At 42.1% G+C, this 21,506-nt stretch overlaps 1 protein-coding gene across 1 annotated transcript in view; it reads right to left on the bottom strand.

Moving 5' to 3' along the window:
- Positions 1-1,549: 1,549 nt before the first annotated feature.
- The window catches only part of LOC140209581 (gamma-aminobutyric acid receptor subunit rho-2-like), a 36,736-nt gene continuing 16,779 nt past the window's right edge, over positions 1,550-21,506 (bottom strand). Inside the window, exons 3-9 of the mRNA XM_072277856.1 lie at positions 15,717-15,784; positions 12,631-12,854; positions 11,797-11,879; positions 8,739-8,879; positions 6,570-6,722; positions 3,985-4,181; positions 1,550-2,849 (exon numbers count right to left, since the gene is read on the bottom strand). Of these exons, the coding sequence (XP_072133957.1) occupies positions 2,538-2,849; positions 3,985-4,181; positions 6,570-6,722; positions 8,739-8,879; positions 11,797-11,879; positions 12,631-12,854; positions 15,717-15,784 (1,178 nt within the window). The 3' untranslated portion in view covers positions 1,550-2,537. The remainder of the gene's footprint in view (positions 2,850-3,984; positions 4,182-6,569; positions 6,723-8,738; positions 8,880-11,796; positions 11,880-12,630; positions 12,855-15,716; positions 15,785-21,506) is intronic.

Below are 21,506 nucleotides of genomic sequence, written 5' to 3'. Positions count from 1 at the left end.
TGGCAGCCAACCAAGCTACTGACCCAGAGGTCCAGGCTTACCAAACATAGGTCACGGGCCTGCGGTTGGCTGACATTAAGTTTGGGGAAGCTGGGGTTTCTCTCCTGTGTGATGTCTCAACCGGTCACCCTTGCCCCATAGTGCCCGCAAACTGGAGGCAGACTGTTTTTAACTCCATACATGGCCTCTCGCATCCGGGCCCGGAAGGCCTCACTGAAACTGGTTTTACTAAAGTTTGTGTGGCACAGCCTTAAAAAGCATGTGTGTGATTCGACTGCACACTATGTGGAATGTCAGCGGGCAAAAATTAACCATCATATCTAGGCACCATTCACACCTTTTGAGGTCCCTGAGCAATTGTTTGACCACACCAATGTGAACCCTGTTGGTCCTCTTCCTCCTCCCACAGTTTTACGCACCTCCTTACCGTTGTGGATCGTACCACCAGGTTGTCCCTGTCACGTCGATGGCAGCCACAGCCGAGCCTTGGGTGTTCATTAGCACCTAGGTTGCTCGGTTTGGCACACTGTCTGATATTGCCTCTGACCACAGGTCCTCAATTCATATTAGACTTCTGGGCTCTGATGGCCCAGAACATCAGAGTTTTGCTACTTCACCACAGCATATCACACACAGTCTAAAGGCCTGTGCAAGCAGTTTCACCACTCCTTAAATGCTGCTCTGAGGGCTTCCCTGACTGATGAGTGTTAGCATGATCATCTCCCATGCTGGGACAGCTCCAAAAGAGGACCTGGAGTCTTCCACGCCAGAGATGGTATACAGGAAACGGTTGAATGCCAGGTGATTTTATTTCTGGTGCCATGGCTGCCTGTCCATTCTCTCAATAACACTCCACCCTCCTCAGTAAATTCAATTCCTTTTCACCTATTCCTACCTCTCATCACAGCGTACAACACTCTTGGGTTCCTATTTCCCTACATTCAGCCTCATGCGTTTTTGTCTGCCATGATGCACACCGACATCCCTCTAGCCCCCTTACGATGACCCGTCCTGTGTTTTGGAACAGGGCAAAAAGACTTATCATAGATAAGAACAGTGAACCTGAATGTATTTCGATAGATCGCCTTAGACCAGCCCAACAAGATTTGGAGGATTCTGCCGTCACAACATGACCATGAGCATGTGAACACACCCATGGACAAGCTAGAGACTTGGTGTTTCTTCACCATAGAACATAGGACCCAAGCCCAGTGGCTCTTGCGAGCTCCAGAGAAGCTCACCATGTCGGTTTTAGTGAATTCTGGGGGGACCGTTGTTGGCAGAAATGTACATAATTCACAAACACCAACGTTGAGCTGGGGTTCATTTTAAGAGGCTGATCTGATGTGATGATACAATTACATAATTACATGGGTGTCTGTTATTGTGCCTTGTATTCAGTGCTTTGGAGTACAATAAATGAGTTGTTACAGTTTTTCTTAAACATAAAATGCCTTACACCATTTTATTTGTGAAAACCTACAGTGCCACTACCACTTTAATGATAATATACAAATTTCAAAAGTTACTATATTAATTATTACATATTTTCATATTATTCAGTATTGAAATTACATCACAGGATTTCAGTGGTTAAAATATATTGTTATATTGTGTTTGCATTTTCATAGACTTCGAACTGCTGAATGCCTCTACTGGAACAATATTAAATGCACACTAGTATCTACTCTGATCCCAAAATAGCCCTCACTCCTTCCTGTATTGCTGCAGATGTCTGACATTTTTCCCATTTCCTCCAGCAATCATCCTGAAGTGTCCCAGACAATGCCAAATTAGGGATGGTTTATGTTGCCTAAATCCACACAGAACAGGATTACCCAAAAGGGAGCAGTGTGGTAGTGTAGCCATTAGTGTAACACTTACAGTGCCAGCTGTAAGGAAAGGGTTCAATTCCCGCCGTTGTCCTTAAGGAGCTTGTATGTTCCCCCGTGGGGTTCCTCCGGTTTCCTCCAACATTCCAAAAATGCCTGGGTCAGGGTTAGTAACTTGTGGGCATGCTATGTTGCTGTTGGAATCATCGGGACACTTGCGGGCTGCCCCCAGCACCGCCTTAGAATGTGTCGGTTCTTGACGCAAACCACACTTTTCACTGTGCATTTTGATGTGTCGATATACCTGTGACAAATAAAGCTGATCTCTCTCAAAATCACTTCACATAGGATCATGACCACCAAGCAGACAGGAGAAACTTTCATCGGATAATTCTGGGCTAATTTGATTGCAAGTTCCAAAGCTGAAAGGTCGATGAGCAAACCAATCCCCCTTAACATTAGATCTGAACAGACTTTATTGTGCAGAAAAATAAATCTTAATGTTCAGGCTGTTGGATGTATGTAGGACATCAAGGCAGAAGTTCAAAAGCAAGGAAAAAGCCACAACAAACTCTTTAACAAATGCATTACTATTCCACACATTCATCTTTGTTTTCTTTACGTGTACGTTCTGTATACTGTACAGACGCTGCATCGTTCATGTTTTGGTTTTAACAGAGGAATAAGCTCATTCAAAATTACTATCTATACATATACAGACCAATACACCAAGTTGAAAAATATATAAGATGCTGGAAATACCATTCTGGAATATTTATCAATCGAGTGGGTATTATTGATGATTCGCTTGCCAACAAAATCCCTGAGGCGCCTCTTCTTTTGTAGCTTGGATGCTCCATCAATGGATAAGTGAACAACCAGCCTGTCCCGCTCACCTCTATTCTGAGTTATTATCGGAGTTCCAGTAAATCCAGCCAGACTGTTGACATCAGAATCACTATAGGTACCATCTAAAAGCATGGCCTTAGTGCCGGTAATTCCACATGTGCAGGGGAACTGGAGAAAGAAAAAAAAATTCCAGTGCCTAAACAATGAAACATTCAGAAATTACATTAATAACCTGAACTGCTCTCTGGATTGCTCCAAAAACCCACACTTTGCTCCATTGCTTTAAGCTTCTTTTAGAAATATAGTATTTAGCCCAAGCCTGTGGTCACTTCATTTATGGATGCTTTGCAGTTCTTGAATAGCCTCCATAATGCACTGCCATAGCATCGTCTAGATGACTGAAGAGAAAGCAGTTATAACAATCTTTACCAGCTGTTTTTCCCTCAGTCCTTCCATAGCAGCACTCTGATAATGGCTTTGTGGCAACATTTGTGGATGATATGAAGATAGCAGAGGGACTTAAGAGTCCTCATACAAGACTCCCTGAAGGTTGAGTGCTTGGTAAAGAAGGCAAATGCAATGTTGGCATTTATTTCAAGGGGAATAGAATATAAAAGCAAGGAGATAATGCTGAGCCTTTATAAGATACAGTGGAGGCCAGGTCCATGCATATATTTAAGGTGGAAGTTGATTGTTTCCTGATCAGTCAGGGCATCAAAGGATATGGCAAGAAGGCAGGTTATATGGGGTTGACCGGGATCCGGGATCAGCCATGATGGAATGGCAGAGCAGACTCAATGGGGTGAATGGCCTAATTCTGCTGTTATGGTCTTATGAACCAGCTATCTCATATTTTTCCATTTTCTAAATTAAATCCAGACTGGAATTCAACACAGGCCAAGAAAAGTGACAGAAAATCCTGCTCCTCATTGTAACTTCACACTGTCCTTCAGATTTTTAGCACAGAAATCATACGTCTATCCCCACACCATGACAATGATAGAAATAAACTTGAACAAGCCACAGAAGGAAACTTGTAAGCATTGATGTTCAATTTGAATTCAGTTAACCGAAGGGTAGAGAGTTGGTGATAGTTGGCAGTGATATATTAGTGGATCCTACTCCAGGATGTGATATAGGAGGAAAACACATAGGTTAACAAACTGACATTGAAAATAACAAAAATCTCTGATCAATGAAGATGAACGATACCAATTAATGTTGATATTGATATGCTGGGGTCATTGGCCTCCTGCTATAATGTAAATTCCTGCGATTGGAGAATTGCTTTGCTTGGCCTCACCTTTTGGTGGAGTTTTCTCTCTTTCCTCTCTTGCACTGTAGTCAGGTAATTCACAGCAGCATATTCCAGCACTGAGAGAAAGACGAACACAAAACTAACCCACAAGTAGATGTCCACAGCTTTAATATAGGACACTCTCGGCATGGAAGCATTCACGCCCGTGATAATTGTAGACATGGTCAGAACTGTTGTTATACCTGGAAACAGGGAAAATGTGAAAAAATATTGTCTCATTCTGCTTAAAACAAACTTCAGACCATTTTTAGCTTAATTTTTAAAAAGACTTTTAAAAGGACATAAGCTGCAGATCTCTATCAATAACACATCACCAATAGCCTGCCCTGAGTCCAATCACATTGATATTACGACCAAGAAAGCTCACCAACGCCTCTACTTCCTCGGGAGGATAAAGTAATGCAAACACAAAATAATCTGCAGATGCTGTAAAAGATCAAAGCAACACTTTCAGTACGCTGGATGAACTCAGCAGGTCAGGCAGCATCAGTCAGAAACGATGAGTCAATGTTTTGGGCTGGAACCCTTCGTCAGGACTGAAGAATGAAAGATGGGGAAGGATTTGAAGAATGCTTGTAGCTTCTGTTGAAAGACCAGTAATTTGAAAGACAACGGGGTGGGGGAGGGGAAGCAATAACGTCATAGCCCTGAAAACAATGGGTAGTAGAAGGAGGCAGCGGAACCATGAGGGAGCTGGGAGTGAGGGCAGAGTGAAATAGGGATAGAGGAAGGGAGGGGGAGGGAATTACCGGAAGTTGGAGAATTCGATGTTCATACCAGGGGGCTGGAGACTACCTAGACGGTATATGAGGTGTTGCTCCTCCAACCTGAGTTTAGCCTCATCATGGCAGTAGAGGAGGCCATGCATGGGCATATCTGAATGGGAATGGGAAGCAGAGTTGAAGTGGGTGGCTACCGGGAGATCCTATCTGTTGTGGCGGACAGAGTGGAGGTGCTCGACGAAGCGGTCCCCCAATCTGCGTCGGGTTTCACCGATGTAGAGGAGGCTGCATCGGGAGCACCGGATGCTATAGATGACCCCGACACACTCACAAGTGAAGTGTTGGCTCACTTGGAAGTACTGTTTGGGGCCCTGAATGGTGGCAAGAGAGGAAGTGTAGGGACAGGTGTAGCACTTATGCTTATAGGGATAAGTGCCAGGTAGGAGATCAGTGGGGAGGGATGTGCAGATAAGGGAGTCGCGGAGGGACTGATCCCTGCAGAAAGTGGAGGGGGGTGGAGAGGGAAAGATGTGCTTAGTGGTGGGGTCCTGTTGAAGGAGGCGGAAGATGCGGAGGATAATGTGCTGGATCCAGAGGCTGGTGGGGTGGTAGGTAAGGTCAAGGGGAACTCTGTCCCTGTTGTGGTGGCGGGAGGATGGGGTGAGGGCTGAAGTGCGGGAAATGGAGGAGATGCAGGTGAGGGCATCATTGATGACGGTAGAAGGGAAACCACGATCCTTAAAGAAAGACGACATTTGAGATGTCTTGGAACGGAAAGCCTCATCCTCGGAGCAGATGCGGCTGAGACGGAGGAACTGGGAATAGGGAATGGCATTTTTGCATGTGGCTAGGTGGGAAGAGGTATAGTCGAGGTAGTTATGAGAGTCAGTGGGCTTGTAGAAGATGTCAGTGGACAGTCTGTCTCCAGAGATGGAGACCGATACATCGAGAAAGGGGAGAGAAGTGTCAGAGATAGACCAAGTGAATTTGAGGGCTGGGTGGAAGTTTGAAGTAAAGTTGATGAAATTGATGAGTTCAGCATGGGTGCAGGAAGCAGCACCAATGTAGTCGTCAATGTACCGAAGGAAAAGTTGGGGAGCAGTACCAGAATAGGTCTGGAGTACAGACTGTTCCACATAACCAACGAAGAGGTAGGCGTAGCTGGGTCCCATGCGAGTTCCCATAGCTACACCTTTAGTCTGAAGGAAGTGGAAAGAGCCAAAAGAGAAGTTATTAAGTGTGAGAACCAGTTCCGCCAACCAGAGGAGGGTAGTGGTGGTGGGGAACTGGTGAGGTCTATTATCCAGGAAGTAGCGGCGGGCTTTGAGGCCTTCTTGATGGGGAATTGAGGTGTATAAGGATTGGATATCCATAGTGAAAACGTAGTGGTTGGGACCGGGGAACTGGGAAAGTAATGCCACATGCCCTCATTGATGCGTACCAATTGTTATTGATGTGCCATAGAAAGCATTCTGCCTGGATCATTACAGCCTGGGATAGAAACTCCTCTGTACGTGACCACAAGAAACCTGAGAGGTTTGTGGACACAGCTCAGCACATCATAGGAAGCAGCCTCCCTTCTATTGACTCTGTCTATACTTTTCACTGCCTCAGTAAAGCAGCCAGCATAAATCAAAGATCCCACCCACCATGGACACACTCTCTTTTCCACTCACTCATCGGGCAGAAGATGCAAAAGCCTGAAAGCACATACCAAGCAGGATGACGAACGGCTCCTTTTACATTCAACCATGAGGACTGCTGTTATAACCGAGCCCACAAGTTTGCTTGCAATCTGATACTAAATTAATGAGTGATATCTTTACAAAGAATGCCATACTTGCTTACCTAATGAGACTCTGGCTGGCACAGCTCGCCGGTCGATCCAGAACGACACCCAGGACAACATGACCATCAGAGTCGCTGGGAAGTAGGTTTGCAGCAGAAAGAAGAATATGTGCCTGCGCAAGGTGAAGTTAATATACAGACGATTGTACCAACCTGTTTGTAAGAACAGATGCTCACCAGTTTGTAATCATACACAAGTAATTGCATTGTGGGGCTTGGAAAGAATAATATTATTAAACTTATATTATTAAAGAATCTATGCTGGTCCAATCATATCCAACCATTTTAAACCAACCTACAATGCTACTCCTGTGTCACTATGCTATTTAAATCTATTCTAAGCAGCACACTGGAATGGGATAATATACAGTACTGTGGTACCCTAGATTTTTTTTAATCTGGTTTCAGATGGTATGACCTCCTTGAAGCCCTGATCTCATCATCATCAAGTCTGTCTGGGATTACCTGGAGAGAAAGAAGCAAGACAGCCCAAAGTCTGCCGAAGAACAGTGGCAAGTTCTTAAAGATGCTTGGAACAACCTACCAGCTGATTTTTTTAATAAATAGTGCGACAGTGAGGGCAAGAGAACTGATGCCATTTCAGAGGTAAAGCAGGCTCACACCAAGTATTGAGTTGATTTAGTTTTTAGAGTTTACTGCTCTTGAGAGCTTTTTTTTGATACATAGAATTTTTTTATTATTTTTGAAAGCATCTTCACTTTACAGATTTTTTTACATGTCTAGAACATTTGCACAGTGCTCTATTAAGAAAATAAAATTTTAAGAACCTGGTGCCATATGATGCCTGACCTCCTGACAAGTTTACATTTGGTATGAAAATGAAAAACAACTTTGGCTCTGAAGGACATCCAGTTTTCCTCTTCATGAATGCTCATTCTTCCCTCACTACCACAACTGAATGCGCAACTTTTGAAATGACCGTTTCAATTACACTGGTCAACAAAGATTTTTCTTCCTGAATACTTTTGGGTATATCTTATGGATTTTGGGCTGCTGATCATAAAAATCACCATGAAATTTCCCTCTCACGCACCAGTTTTTGAAATCGCCTATATTTGTTATTTCAATTTATAATTCAAGTCAGAAGAACTAATGCCAAGATTAAGGAAGACATTTTTGTTGGTCCACAAACAACCTGTCAAAATCACTCATATATCATTTATTACTTTAGGCTATAGGGTTGTAATAGATAAGACATAATAAGAGAATCACTATTGATTAGAAGCACACTTCAAAATACTCCAGTGTAAGCCAACTCAGAGTACATTTAATTTACATGATTTTATAGATATTCATACCAAAGTGGTAACATCTAAATAGTACCTATAGGATATTTTCAATAATTGACAAAGAGTATATTTTACCGTTTCGTGCAATGTACCGATTTAATAACTGAATTAAGTTAAATTATTTTGCAATCTGTATCATAGTCTGTATGATTGAAACTATGTGTTGTCAATATCTAGGGTGATAAAATATTTTTGTGGAAATCCATAATAGCATCGTAAGTTATTATTCAGTTGGTTCTCTTGATGCTTGACATGAATTGATCTTTTTTTTTTCATTCAACTTCATCTATATCTTGCAAACAGGGTTTCACATTCAGCATGCTTTGGCTATATCCTGTGTGAACAGTATTTCTTTTACTGACATAATCTCCAGCAGAGTCAGGCAGAGTACTCGGCCTCCGTCAGATGCACTCTGTCGTGACAAGTTAAGATTTAGGTTTTTATCTATTTTTCCTTAGTGAATTACAGATCTCAGCAAGTCATCAAGGAGAGTTATGAGACCTATAAATGATATCTATAAGATTTTTTCAATCATTTGCAAGGAGAATGTTTTGCTATTATGTGCATTGTACCAATTTAATAATGGAACAAGTTAAATTATTTTCCAAAATGTATCGTATGTACAATTGCTACTGTGATCTGTCAATATTTAGGTGATAAAATATTTCTGCAGAAATCCCTAATAGTATCGTAAGTTATTATTCAGTTGGTTCCTCTCTTGATGGAGTACAGCATTCTTACTACCTGGAGAATGACTATACCAGGACTGGTCAATTGCTCAGCAATATTCAAATCCCTCTGCACAAACATCAAATAAACTAGATGAAATTTAGTTTATGTCTCAGACAAGAATACACACCTGTACTACTATAGAAAGCCAGTTTGGAAGTAGTGTGAAATTTCTGTATGAGAAATTGAGACAAGGACACTTTCTCATCTGTTTTCAATGCTTCTTCTCCATTCTTCCAATACAGCATTAGGTCATCTTCAGTGTAAGCATCTATCAGGAGAGAAAAGACTTCAAGGTGTTTCTTTGTGACAGATTGAAACTTGAGAGTTGAAGCAGACAAGGCTTTGCTAACACTATAAGTCACCACACAGCTTTGTATTCACTGGGCCCTCAATGTACAGTCCAGAATAAAGCTATGGAATAATACCAGAGACCGTAAAACATAGGAGCGGAATTAGGCCATTCAGTCCATCTAGTCTGCTCCACCATTCCATCATGGCCGATCCCAGAACTCACTCAACCCCATACACCTGCCTTCTAACCACATCCTTTGATGCCCTGACCAGTCAAGAAACAATCAACTTATGCCTTAAATATACCCACTGACTTGGCCTCCACCGCAGTCTGTGCAGAGCATTCCACAGATTCATTACTCTCTAGCTAAAAAAATTCCTCCTTACTGCTATTCTAAAATGGAGGTCCTCCTCAATTTTGAGGCTGTACCCTCTAGTTCTGGATACTCCCACCATAGGAAACATCCTCTCCACATCCACCCCATCTAGTCCTTTCAACATTTGTTGGGTTTCAACGAGATCCCCCCACACCCTGCATTCTTTTAAATTCTGGTGAGCACAGGCCCAAAGTTGCCAAAAACTCCTCATGTGTTAACCCCTTCATTCCCAGAATCATCCTCATGAACCTCCTCTGGACTCTGACCAATGACAACACATCCTTTCTGAGATAAGGGGCCCAAAACTGTTGACAATACTCCAAGTGTGGCCTGACTAGTGTCTTATAAGGGCTCAGCATTATCTCCTTGCTTTTATATTCTATTCACCTTGAAATAATTGCCAACATTGTATTTGCCTTCTTTACCGCAGATTCAACCTGTAAATTAACTTTCTGGGAGTCTTGCACGAGGATTCCTCGCTCCCTCTGCACTCTTGATGGTTGAACCTTCATCCCATTTGAATAATAGTCTGCACTATTGTTCCTTTTACCAAAATGCATTATCATACACTTCCCAACACCGTATTCCATCTGCCATATTTTTGCCCATTCTTCCAATTTGTCTCAGTCCTGCCGTAATCGCATTGCTTCCACAGTGCTACCCTACCACTCCACCTATCTTCATATCATCTGCAAACTTTGCCACAAAGACATCAATTCCATTATCTAAATCATTGACAAACAGTGTGAAAAATAGCAGTCCCAATACTGACCCCTGAGGAACACCACTGGCAGCCAATCAGAAAAAGCCTCTTTTATTCCCACTCACTGCCTCCTTCCTGTCAGCCATTCCTCTATCCATGCCAGTATCTTTCCTGTAACACCAGAAGATTTTATCTTGTTAAGCAGCCTCAAGTGTGGCACCTTATCAAACGTCTTTTGAAGATCCAAGTAAATGACATCCACTGCCTCTCCTTTGTCCACCTGCTTGTTACTTCTGCAAAGAACCCTAACAGATTTCTCAGGCAAGATTTCCCTTTACAGAAACCATGCTGACTTTAACTTATTTTATCATTAGTCTCCAAATGCCCTGAAACCTCATACTTAATAATAGACTCCCACAGTTTCCCAGCCACTGAGGTTCGGCTAACTGACCTATAATTTTCTCTTTTCCCTTCCTCCCTTCTTAAAGACTGGAGTGACATTTGCAATTTTCCAGTCCTCTGGGACCATGCCAGAATCGAGTGATTCTTGAATGATCATGACCAATATATCCGTTATCTCTTCAACAACCTCTCTCAGGACTCTGGGATGTAGTCCATTTGGTCCAGCTGATTTATCCACCTTAAGACCTTTCAGTTTGCCTGACACTTTTTCCTTTGTAATAGCAATGGCACTTACACTTTCCCTGACACTCACGGACCTCTGGCACACTGCTAGTGTCTTCCACAGTGAAGACAGATGCAAAGTACTCATTAAGTTCATCTGCCATTTCTTTGTCCCCCGTACTACCTCACCAGCATCATTTTCCAGTTGTCCAGTATCAACTCTCGCTTCCTTTTTACTCTTGAAATAACTGAAAAAACTTTGGTATCCTGCTTTATATTATTGGCTAGTTTGGCCTCATATGTCATCTTTTCCCTTCTGATAGCTTTTTTAGTTACCTTTTGTTGGATTTTAAAAACTTCCCAATCATCCAATTTCCCACTCACTTTTGCTACCTTATATGCCCTTCCCTTGGTTTTTATGCAGTCCTTAACTTCCTTTATTCCTCTGTGAGACATATCTACCCTGCACTGAGTGAACTTTCCCCAGAAACTTCAGCCATCTCTGCTCTGCCATCATCCTAGCCAGAATCCTCCTCCAATGCACCTGGGTAAGCTCCTCTTTCAGGCCTTTGTAACTTCTTTTATTCCTACCGCGACACCAATACATGTGACTTATGCTTCACCCAGACACAGAAGAGGAAGCTACTTTTAAATACAGGTATAATGAAATCCGAACATCTGAATCTTTAGCTTCTTCCTTGACCTCTCTTTTGCCTGTATTTTTATGGCTGGCTCACACTCTTAAAACTGTGGAACAGCTAACTGTTCTGTAATTGCAACCCAGGATCAGTATGGATGCAGTCCATAGAGCAAGAAACGCACTCTGAACAATCAGCATAGTAAGCGACCAGCAAATCTTTTGATGCAATAAGCCAGTTAGATGGCAAATTTATGGGTGTCAGCATTTTTCTTGCTGCAAGAAGAAAATTGGATTTCTCATGGAAAGATTTGTTTTGATTTATTCAAAACAAGATCCATTTCTTTCTTTTTTATATATTTAAAGCTGTCAATTATGTGATATTGAACAACATTAAGACATTTTCTAGAAGCATAGAGGTTTTCTTTTCTGCACATAGTTCACCTGCAACCTGGAAACTGAAATCAGGAAGGTTTTAAGTATTTCTTCAGAGAACCCCAGATAAGAACAAAACAACAGGTAGCCGGGAAAATGCGAAGTGCGTATAACTTACAGCTCTCTATCTCCAGGGAGCAGGTCTGTGTGTCGAGAGGGAAGCGGCTGAAATCCATGCTACACATCGCCGTCACTGTAACCCTACAAATCAGATAGGTTGTTTATAACATGCTTAATATCTGCAGCGTGACAATGTTGCACAGTGAATACAAAGTGTATCTAGTAATTCAGCAATTTGATGCAGTTTTGTTTCCTTCTGATAAAGAGAGGCCCATTCATACAAAGAAAAATTTGTGGTGGCAGAGGAGGAATTTAAAAGCTAGAGTCAAGAAGCAGGGACATCAATTACAGGGTAATTAAAAGCAAATCATAAAATACTCTTAAAAAAAATGGTCCGAATGCAAAGAAGCTGCCAGGCACTCCGCACTATGGCAGTCACACATGCTCCTTCACAATCATTAGTCATCAGGTGAGCTCACCTGAATGATACAGTGACCTGTCTTAGACACACCAAAGGTCTCCGGGTTCACCTGCAGCCAGTGAAACTCGTTCTCAACGGAGTTACACAAAATCAAGTCATCAGAGCTCAGAGAGAAATAAACCAGGAGGTATTTTGGTTGGAAAATGTGGTGCATGAGTCAATGCTCTTCCTCATCAGATCTAACTGATACAAAGCTGTGTACTGAAAATCCCCTGTGCTCACCGCAAGAGAGCTAAAGTTTTTTTTTTAAATTTAGGTGCAGTATAAAGCTGTTTATAACTGAGAAAGCATTGCCAATCTCATTCAAAAAGATTGAGAGCACGAGTGATACTGCAAACACAGTAGGCCCTGATGCCTAGAGGTTGCTGTTGTATGGTGGGAACCCCAGTAAGGTTCCGAAGCACTCCTTACCTTAAGCTGTACAGCACATTTCCATCAGGAAAGATGCGCAGCATCACATTATCCGTGGTTGTGTCATGGATGAATGACCGTTTAGAGTGAACAAAGAACATGTCAGGGGCCCAGATCCGTTTGACAAGCCTGCCATCGAATGTCATGCTTCTGTTGGTTCTGCTGCGAAATGAGAGCCGCTCATCTTTCCAGTAATTGCGCAGGTACAAGGTCATCGTGAAATCCTGCAGACAGCAATATCATTCATCAGGAACTTATAACCGCAAGTTGGTGGTGGGCCTAGATAGAGTGGATGTGGAGAGGATGTTCCCAATAGTGGGCACAGCCTCAGAATAGAAAGACGACCCTTTAGAAAAGAGATGAGGAGGAATTACTTGAGACAGAAGATGGTGAATCTGTGGAATTCATCGCCACGGACGGGTGTGGAGGCTGTCACTGGGTATATTTAAAATGGGAGTTCACAGGCTCTTGATTAGTAAGGGCGTTAAAAGTTATAGAGAAAAAAACAAGAGAATGGGGTTGAGAGAGAAAATAAATCAGCAACGATCAAATGGCAGAGCAGACATGACGGGCTGAATGGCCTAAATTCTGCTCCAGTGGTTGATGGGAAGATAGTGCAGACAATGTAGAATATACAGTATAACTATGTTGGGTGCATTACAAGGGTAAAACCCCCACAGAAGGCACAGCCCTTTTGCAACACAATATTGAGATGAATCTATTGCCACAGCCTACAGGCATTTACAAACTAAGATTAGCATCCTGACCAGTCTTTGTATTTTTCCGTTTGTGCTTGCTCAGTTTGATCTTTGTGCTCTTTTACCATGATGGTTTTAACAATTCATCTGGATTTCTCACTTTGAAACAAACACTTGATTCTTTTGTTACTAAAAATATTTTTGAAAACTACAGAGCTCCAGATATGTTGCACAAGAAATAAAAATGACAAAAATGAGAAAAGACTATGCAACCATTTCAATACACTCCATTCTATCCATGTATCATACACCACACTCACTCCCTCTAGAATCGAAGATCCTTTCCTAACTCCTGTGAAGAAAATCAAAACTACCTATTGCCCTCTCTATAACACTTGGTCCTGTGTATCTATATAATTCAGTATTCTAAATTAATAGCACTTTGTAAGTTCCTTTATAAATCTAATTGTTTATTGTTTGGCAGTCTCATGTGTCGCTAATCATTTCTCAAAAATTTGAACACTGCATCCAAACTCTTAAAATATGGTTCAAGGAGGGAATGTCATTAGGAATGAAAATTAATATCCTTAGATTTTGAATTTTAATTGGTGCCTTGAGCCCCACAAAGCTGTACTTTATTTGTTGGAAATATGAAGTAAAATCATGAGTTATCTTGTACCTTTCAAATGTTAGAACTTAATAGGTTTCATCTTTCTGACTGAAAGACTCTTCCCCTTTTGGCCATATGGGCGTGCAGTCTTGGGTTGGCTTCAGGTGACGCAAGGCATTTTGGAGAATCAAGCAGTGGTAGATGCAGTTTGCATCTAGTCTGTGTTTTAGTTGTTTTAGAGAACTTTAATGAAACCACTTGGTACATCTGCATTAATATTTCATAGAACATTATTGAATGGAAGCTCAATATACAGTACAACTAAAAGCAATCACAGTGACATTACTTTAATCATGATAATAACTTTAACCTCCTGTCCACAGAGAAAAATATGCCTGTAGCTCTGAGATTTTCTATTTAATGACTGAAGAACATTTGCTGGACCTGGATTCCTGCTTTTCACTCTTTGGAATATATTAGTGATGACGTGTTATACGGGAGCAGCGTCTTAGAAGAACAATCTTTCCAAAAAGTAAATAGAACACCTGCAGGTACAAGTTTGTTGAGCAATTTATTTTCCTGACTAACTCTGTCCTCAGTCACATCTAAAGAATTAACTACAAGGGAATTATACTTACTTTAGAAAAGACCATTCAGTATATGTTTACATTTTTCAGACTGACTCTTCATATGGGAAGATTCAGGATCTGAAAAGAGACTTGGTTGGGAGTTCAAGCCTATTCTAGAACATGGGCTTCTATTCTAGAGCCAAGTACACTACTGAGGGTTTTATGTTTCAGCACAAAAATGCTGGCCAAAAGGCTTAGGTGTACAAATGGTAACAATATTCAAGATTCAGGATTGTTTAATGTACACAAGTGTAAGGAGAACAAAAGATTTTTTTTTCCTCCTCCGGAAAAACCAAGGTAGAACATACAGGGTAAATGGTAAGGCACGGAGGAGTGCAGTAGAACAGAGGGATCTGGGAATACAGATACAAAATTCCCTAAAAGTGGCATCACAGGTAGACAGGGTCATAAAGAGAGCTTTTGGTACATTGGCCTTTATTAATCAAAGTATTGAGTATAAGAGCTGGAATGTTATGAAGAGTTTGTATAAGGCATTGGTGAGGCCGAATCTGGAGTATTGTGTTCAGTTTTGGTCACCAAATTACAGGAAGGATATTAATAAGGTTGAAAGAGTGCAGAGAAGGTTTACAAGGATGTTGCCGGGACTTGAGAAACTCAGTTACAGAGAAAAGTTGAAAAGGTTAGGACTTTATTCCCTGGAGCATAGAAGAATGAGGGGAGATTTGATAGAGGTATATAAAATTATGATGGGTATAGATAGAGTGAATGCAAGCAGACTTTTTTCACTGAGGCAAGGGGAGAAAAAAACCAGAGGACATGGGTTAAGGGTGAGGAGGGAAAAGTTTAAAGGGAACATTAGGGGGGGCCTCTTCACACAGAGAGTGATGGGAGTGTGGAATGAGCTGCCAGACAAGGTGGTAAGTGCAGGTTCTTTTTTAACATTTAAGAATAAATTAGACAGATACATGGATGGGAGGTGTATGGAGGGATATGGTCCGTGTGCAGGTCAGTGGGACTAAGCAGAAAATGGTTTGGCACAGCCAAGAAGGGCCAAAAGGCCTGTTTCTGTGCTGCAGTTTTTCTATGGTTTCTATGGTTTCTAACGTTTGTGTCTGAGCTATTGATAGGCAAATAAATCTCACTGTTTGCTAAATTCATACGGGGTTATAACTCAGTATGTCCCCTTACCATATCCACCTCAGAGATACTGTCCAGGCTTTCCACCACCACATCAACGCCAACAGGTATTGCTGGGCCTGATAGAACAAAACGGAGTCAATTTCTGCATGTGGACATGGCATGTAATGTAATAAAATAAATCTCTTGTGAAATGAAAGTATTCACCACTGCAAGTGTGCAGAAAAAAACCATCCCACTCACTTTCTCCATGCATTGATCAAGTGTATTTATTAACACGACCCAGATCCTTCAGTCTATTCACAGAGAACCTGCCCACTCTCTGTCTACCGCTGACCATGGCACTAACACTAACATTGGAGAAGGCTAGTTCTTGTAGAATCTGGTATGAAAATCTTTGATTCCAGCACTCAGAACCCACAGATTCCACTATTCGCAGAAAACAGAGGCATAATGGGTCATTTCTGCTCAGCAACTCTGCAAAGTAATTCTTCAATATGGCTCTAAAGAAAATGAAACTGTGATAGTGCAAATACACCAGGGCAGGTTTTAATACTTGTGATGCGGGTGATTGGGAAACGAGAGTGACACTCATTTACTTGTTGTTGCTGGGCTTCACATGGGAGCTGCCAACACTGAGATGCATGGCTGGGGGATCAGGATGCTTCAGAATTCAGCCATCAAGCAACAGAGTGGGATGAAGATAGAACATTCTCAGGGCAAGGAGGTGACAAACCAAATAAGTTGGAAAACAAGCCAGAACTCGTTTGAGTCCGAACATGGGAGCCCTGCTCCTCCAGGATCTCTGCACAGCTGATCCAAGTGGGTGATAATTAGAGCAACGTTATTAAGAAGATGGTAACTAACCCAGATGCAGGGACATAAAACTGGCCTCATTGTGCCGTAAGGAACAGAACCATTCTGACCACAGTGTTCACAGGATTAATCTTGAGTCCGCAACATGCCCAGATCAACTAAAGACAACTAAAACTAAACCTTTGGATCCAGCATCACACATCTAACCTTTCCAATAATTGGGTATTTCAAGAAATACTTCCCAGACCTTTAAAAAATGGCATGTTTACAAGGAAAAGCAATGTTCCCATTTACCTTGAAGGAAGATTTACTGATCAAGATGAGATGTTTGTGCTCATAAACCAGAGTCTCTGTCATGGGTATTGCATATAACTATGTAACCATTACAGCACGGAAGCAGACCATCTCGGCCCTTCTAGTCCGTGCCAAACTCTTACCCTCACCTAGTCCCACCGACCTGCACTCAGCCCATAACCCTCCATTCCTTTCCTGTCCATATAGCTGCCCAATTTAACTCTAAACAACAACATCGAACCTGCCTCAACCACTTCTGCTGGAAGCTCGTTCCACACAGCTGAGTAAAGAAGTTCCCCCTCATGTTACCCCTAAACTTTTGCCCTTTAACTCTCAACTCATGTCCTCTTGTTTGAATCTCCCCCACCCTCAATGGAAAAAGCCCATCCACGTCAACTCTATCTCTCCCCCTCATAATTTTAAGTACCTCTATCAAGTCCCCCGTCAACCTTCTACGTTCCAAAGAATAAAGACCCAACTTGTTCAATCTTTCTCTGCAACTTAGGTGATGAAACCCAGGTAACAATCTAGTAAATCTTCTCTGTCCTCTCTCTATTTTGTTGACATCTTTCCTATAATTCGGTGACCAAAACTGTACACAATACTCCAAATTTGGCCTCACCAATGCCTTGTACAATTTCAACATTACATCCCAACTCCTATACTCAATGCTCTGGTTTATAAAGGCCAGCATACCAAAAGCTTTCTTCACCACCCTATCCACATTAAGTTCCACCTTCAGGGAACTATGCACCATTATTCCTAGTCACTCTGTTCTACTGCATTCTTCAATGCCCTACCAATTACCATGTATGTCCTATTTTGATTAGTCCTACCAAAATGTAGCACTTCACATTTATCAGCATTAAACTCTGTCTGCCATCTTTCAACCCACTCTTCTAATTGGCCTAAATCTCTCTGCAAACTTTGAAAACCTACTTCATTATCCACAATTCCACCTATCTTAGTGTCATCTGCATATTTACTCATCCAATTTACCACCCCATCATCCAGATCATTAATGTATATGACAAATAACATTGGACCCAATACAGATCCCTGAGGCACACCACCAGTCACCGGCCTCCAATCTGACAAAGTTATCCACCACTACTCTCTGGCGTCTCCCATCCAGCCACTGCTGAATCCGTTTTACTACTTCAATATTAATACCTAACGATTGAACCTTCCTAACCAGCCTTCCATGTGGGACCTTGTCAAAGGCCTTACTGAAGTCCATACAGACAACATCCACCGCTTTACCCTCGTCAACTTTCCTAGTAACCTCATCAAAAAATTCAATAAGATTCGTCAAACATGACCTTCCACGCACAAATTCATGTTGACTCTTCCTAATCAGACCCTGTCTATCCAGATAATTATATATACCATCTCTAAGATTCTGCCACTGCCACTATGCTTCTGCCACTCTGCCAAATGACTTGGCTTATTTCCCCACAGCAGAAAGACAGAAAGAGATATAAAGATAGATATATATGGAAAAGACAGAGAACAGGAACAAGCTAAATCATGCCAACTCATTTTCACAAAATTACAAGTTGTTCTTCTCACATTTCCATCATTCCACTTACCTACATACCAGTGCAGGGGTGGTGTACCTCTGCCATGCATGCCCAAGATGGCATATACAAACATTTTGTTGGCAGGCAGTGCTGCCTCTCGGTTCTTTACACCCCATCTGTTACACATGCACGGAGCAAGAATGACAACAGAATAGCAGGATTAAAGAATTTTATTGAGTTACGTTAGCCACAATACACACTGGGCAATTACAGTGCAGGAGTGACAAACCGGACCCACTGAGAGAAAAAAATGAGTGCACTCAGAAAGCCTTGTACAAAGGAGAGGGCCTTCCGCATGTAGGAGGCCCAGTTGATTCACTGCACCGCATGTACACTTACCACATTCTCACAATTGATCCAACGAGGTTCACCACCCATAATAAAACTGATGAAACTCGTGCTACATGCAGAGCTCTCAAAACAAGCAAATCCAAGCTGGATATAAAATATTTGTCATTTTTATTGCAGCAACAAATGTCTCACTGAGACTAAAATGTGTTTATTTTCTTTTCCTTGATCTTTTATGAATATGCACCAAAGCTTATAATTTCACATTCACATTGCTTATGTTTCTGTGATGTACATTAATAACGCTATTTAGAAATTTTAATTTTCAATTTTCTTTTTAAAAGATTAATATTAATAAGTTTTGAACAGGTTTTCTATATGTTTCATTTAATTCAGTCTGCTGCTGTTACTTTATTTATTTCGTGATACAGCACGTAACGGTCCCTTGCGGCCCAACGAGCCCACGCTGCCCAATTACACCCATGTGACCTACTAACCAGTATGTCTTTATAATGTGGGAAGAAACCAGAGTACCTGGAGGAAATCCACACAGTCACAGAGAGGACATACAAACTCCTTATGGATAGGAGCAGAACTGCATCTGGGATGCCGGTGCTGAATTAACACCATAAACCAGCGAGTTGTTTGTTATGTCTCCCTTCTCGCTGTGAAACGGGGACGCCCCTTTTTCCCTTATCAAGGAGAGAGAGAGCCTGTGGAATGCCGAATTACCAGGTGAACGAGTAGTCTTTGGGGTACTGCAAGTCTGTGTCTTTATTGATGCTTTGCTGCATGCTTGAGTGCTGGGTGGGGGTGCCGATACTTTTTTGCTGGTGGGGGAGGGGGGAGTCATTGCTTAGCTGCTGCTTATGTGTAGGTGGGGGCAGCAGGGGGGGCTTTGGGGTTCTGACGTTTAAATGTCATTCATCCTTTGGGGCACTCCTCTGTTTTCATGGATGTTTGCAAAGAAGAATTTCATGATGTATATTGTATACATTTCTCTGTACCTATTGATCTTATTGAATTAGCATTACGCTAACAGCTACACTTCTGTACCACCCAAACTTCTATTAATATTGTTATACATTTATTAATAATAAAGGCATCCGTTAGTCTTGTGAGACCATGGATCTGCGCCTGGAAAGTCTTCACTCTCCAGGGCGCAGGCCTGGGCAAGGTTGTACGGAAGATCAGCAGTTGCCCATGCTGCAAGTCTCCCCTCTCCACGACACCAATGTTGTCCAAGGGAAGGGCAAGGGCCGATACAGCTTGGCACCATTGTCGTTGCAGAGCACTATGTGGTTAAGTGCCTTGCTCAGGGACACAACACGCTGCCTCGGCTGGGTTTCGAACTTCAGATCACTAGTCCAATGCCTTAACCATTTGGCCACATGCCCACACATTAATAGCATTCATTAATAGTGAAGTAACAAATACACATAAATAAGCAACAGGACTCATAATTTTTACTTTAAAAATCAATAATTATTGCTACTAATTTATTAATCAATGATAATCTCTGCTCAAAGTTACCACAGCATGCAAGAAAATCTTTTAGAAGATTATCGACAACTTCAGCACACGCTCTCAGAAAGGTTCACCAACCCTGTACGAACATGAATTTGTTGTTGTTTCTTTCCACGCCTTGTGGGGCATCACGTGGCAACCTTGCCATGTCTTTAGCATTACTGTCTGTTTTTTATAAGGCCAAGTTGCTAGCTCAATGCTCAACCCAGCACAGATGGAAAGGGGGCAAGAGTCGGCCGGATTCAAACCCAGGAAGACTTGCCTCAAAGTCCGGTGCGGATGCTGCTACACCCAGCCGGCTTAGCATGAGTTCACACTGGGCTGAAAATCCATTGCCCTGCATGTTTCTGGGACGCAGAAACAAACCAGAGAAACTGACAGAAACCCACATGGTCACAGAAAGAACACAGACACTCCACATAGACAGTGTAGTAGGTCAGGATTGAAGCTGGATTATCTACGCAGCTCCACTGGCCACGTCACTGTGCTGCCTATATCCCAGGACCAGCATTTTAATAGCATTTGGTGCTGACAATAAGCCTAAGCCCAACAAGAACTGGGCCGAGGCAGTTCATCATTAATTCAGGTTGAGAAGACGTAATCGGTCACCCCTGGGCTCCCGGGCAATGTGCCATCATTTCTGGCTGATCCCTCCTATTTGAACAGTAGAAATGAGGCTGAGCCCATCAGCAAGTTAAATCTCTTTCCACAGAGCAATAAAGCAAACATGGTTTGCAGTGCATTATGTAATATGTGGATGATTCATGGGCTGGAGGACAATATAATCAGTTTACAGCTCACAGGCTAAACAGAAAATGACTGCAGGAACAAAAATGATCGCAATATTTGTTGGTAAGCAGGTTTTTTGCAAGTAGAGGGAGTATTTGAAAAAGTAAAGATTATTTAGCGCAGAGAAGGCTAAAGTGAGATTTAACAGAGGTGTATAATATAACAAGGATACTAAGAAATTGGAAGGATGTATTCTATTAGCACTATAGCACAGAACAGACCCTTTGGCCCATCTTGTCCATGCTAGCCTGCTTTTCTGCCTAGTCCCATCTACATGTACCTGGTCCATAGCCTGCCATAACCCTCTCATCCACGTACCTATCCAATCTTCTCTTAGAGGTTACAATTCAATCTGCCTCTACGTCTTCTGCTGGCAGCTTTCCCACATTCGTACCACACTGAGAAGTTTCTCCTCCGGTTTCCCTTTCACTCTAAACCTATGACTTCTAGTTCCAGTCTCACCCAGCTCGAGAGGAAAAAGCCTGCATGTATTCACCCTATCTATACCCCACATAACTTTGCATATCCTATAAGATGTCCCCTC

The sequence above is a fragment of the Mobula birostris genome, chromosome 2 (assembly GCF_030028105.1).
Source record: "Mobula birostris isolate sMobBir1 chromosome 2, sMobBir1.hap1, whole genome shotgun sequence".
In the NCBI taxonomy this organism is placed as follows: Eukaryota; Metazoa; Chordata; class Chondrichthyes; order Myliobatiformes; family Myliobatidae; genus Mobula; species Mobula birostris.
This window is presented reverse-complemented; position numbering and strand designations above follow the sequence as displayed.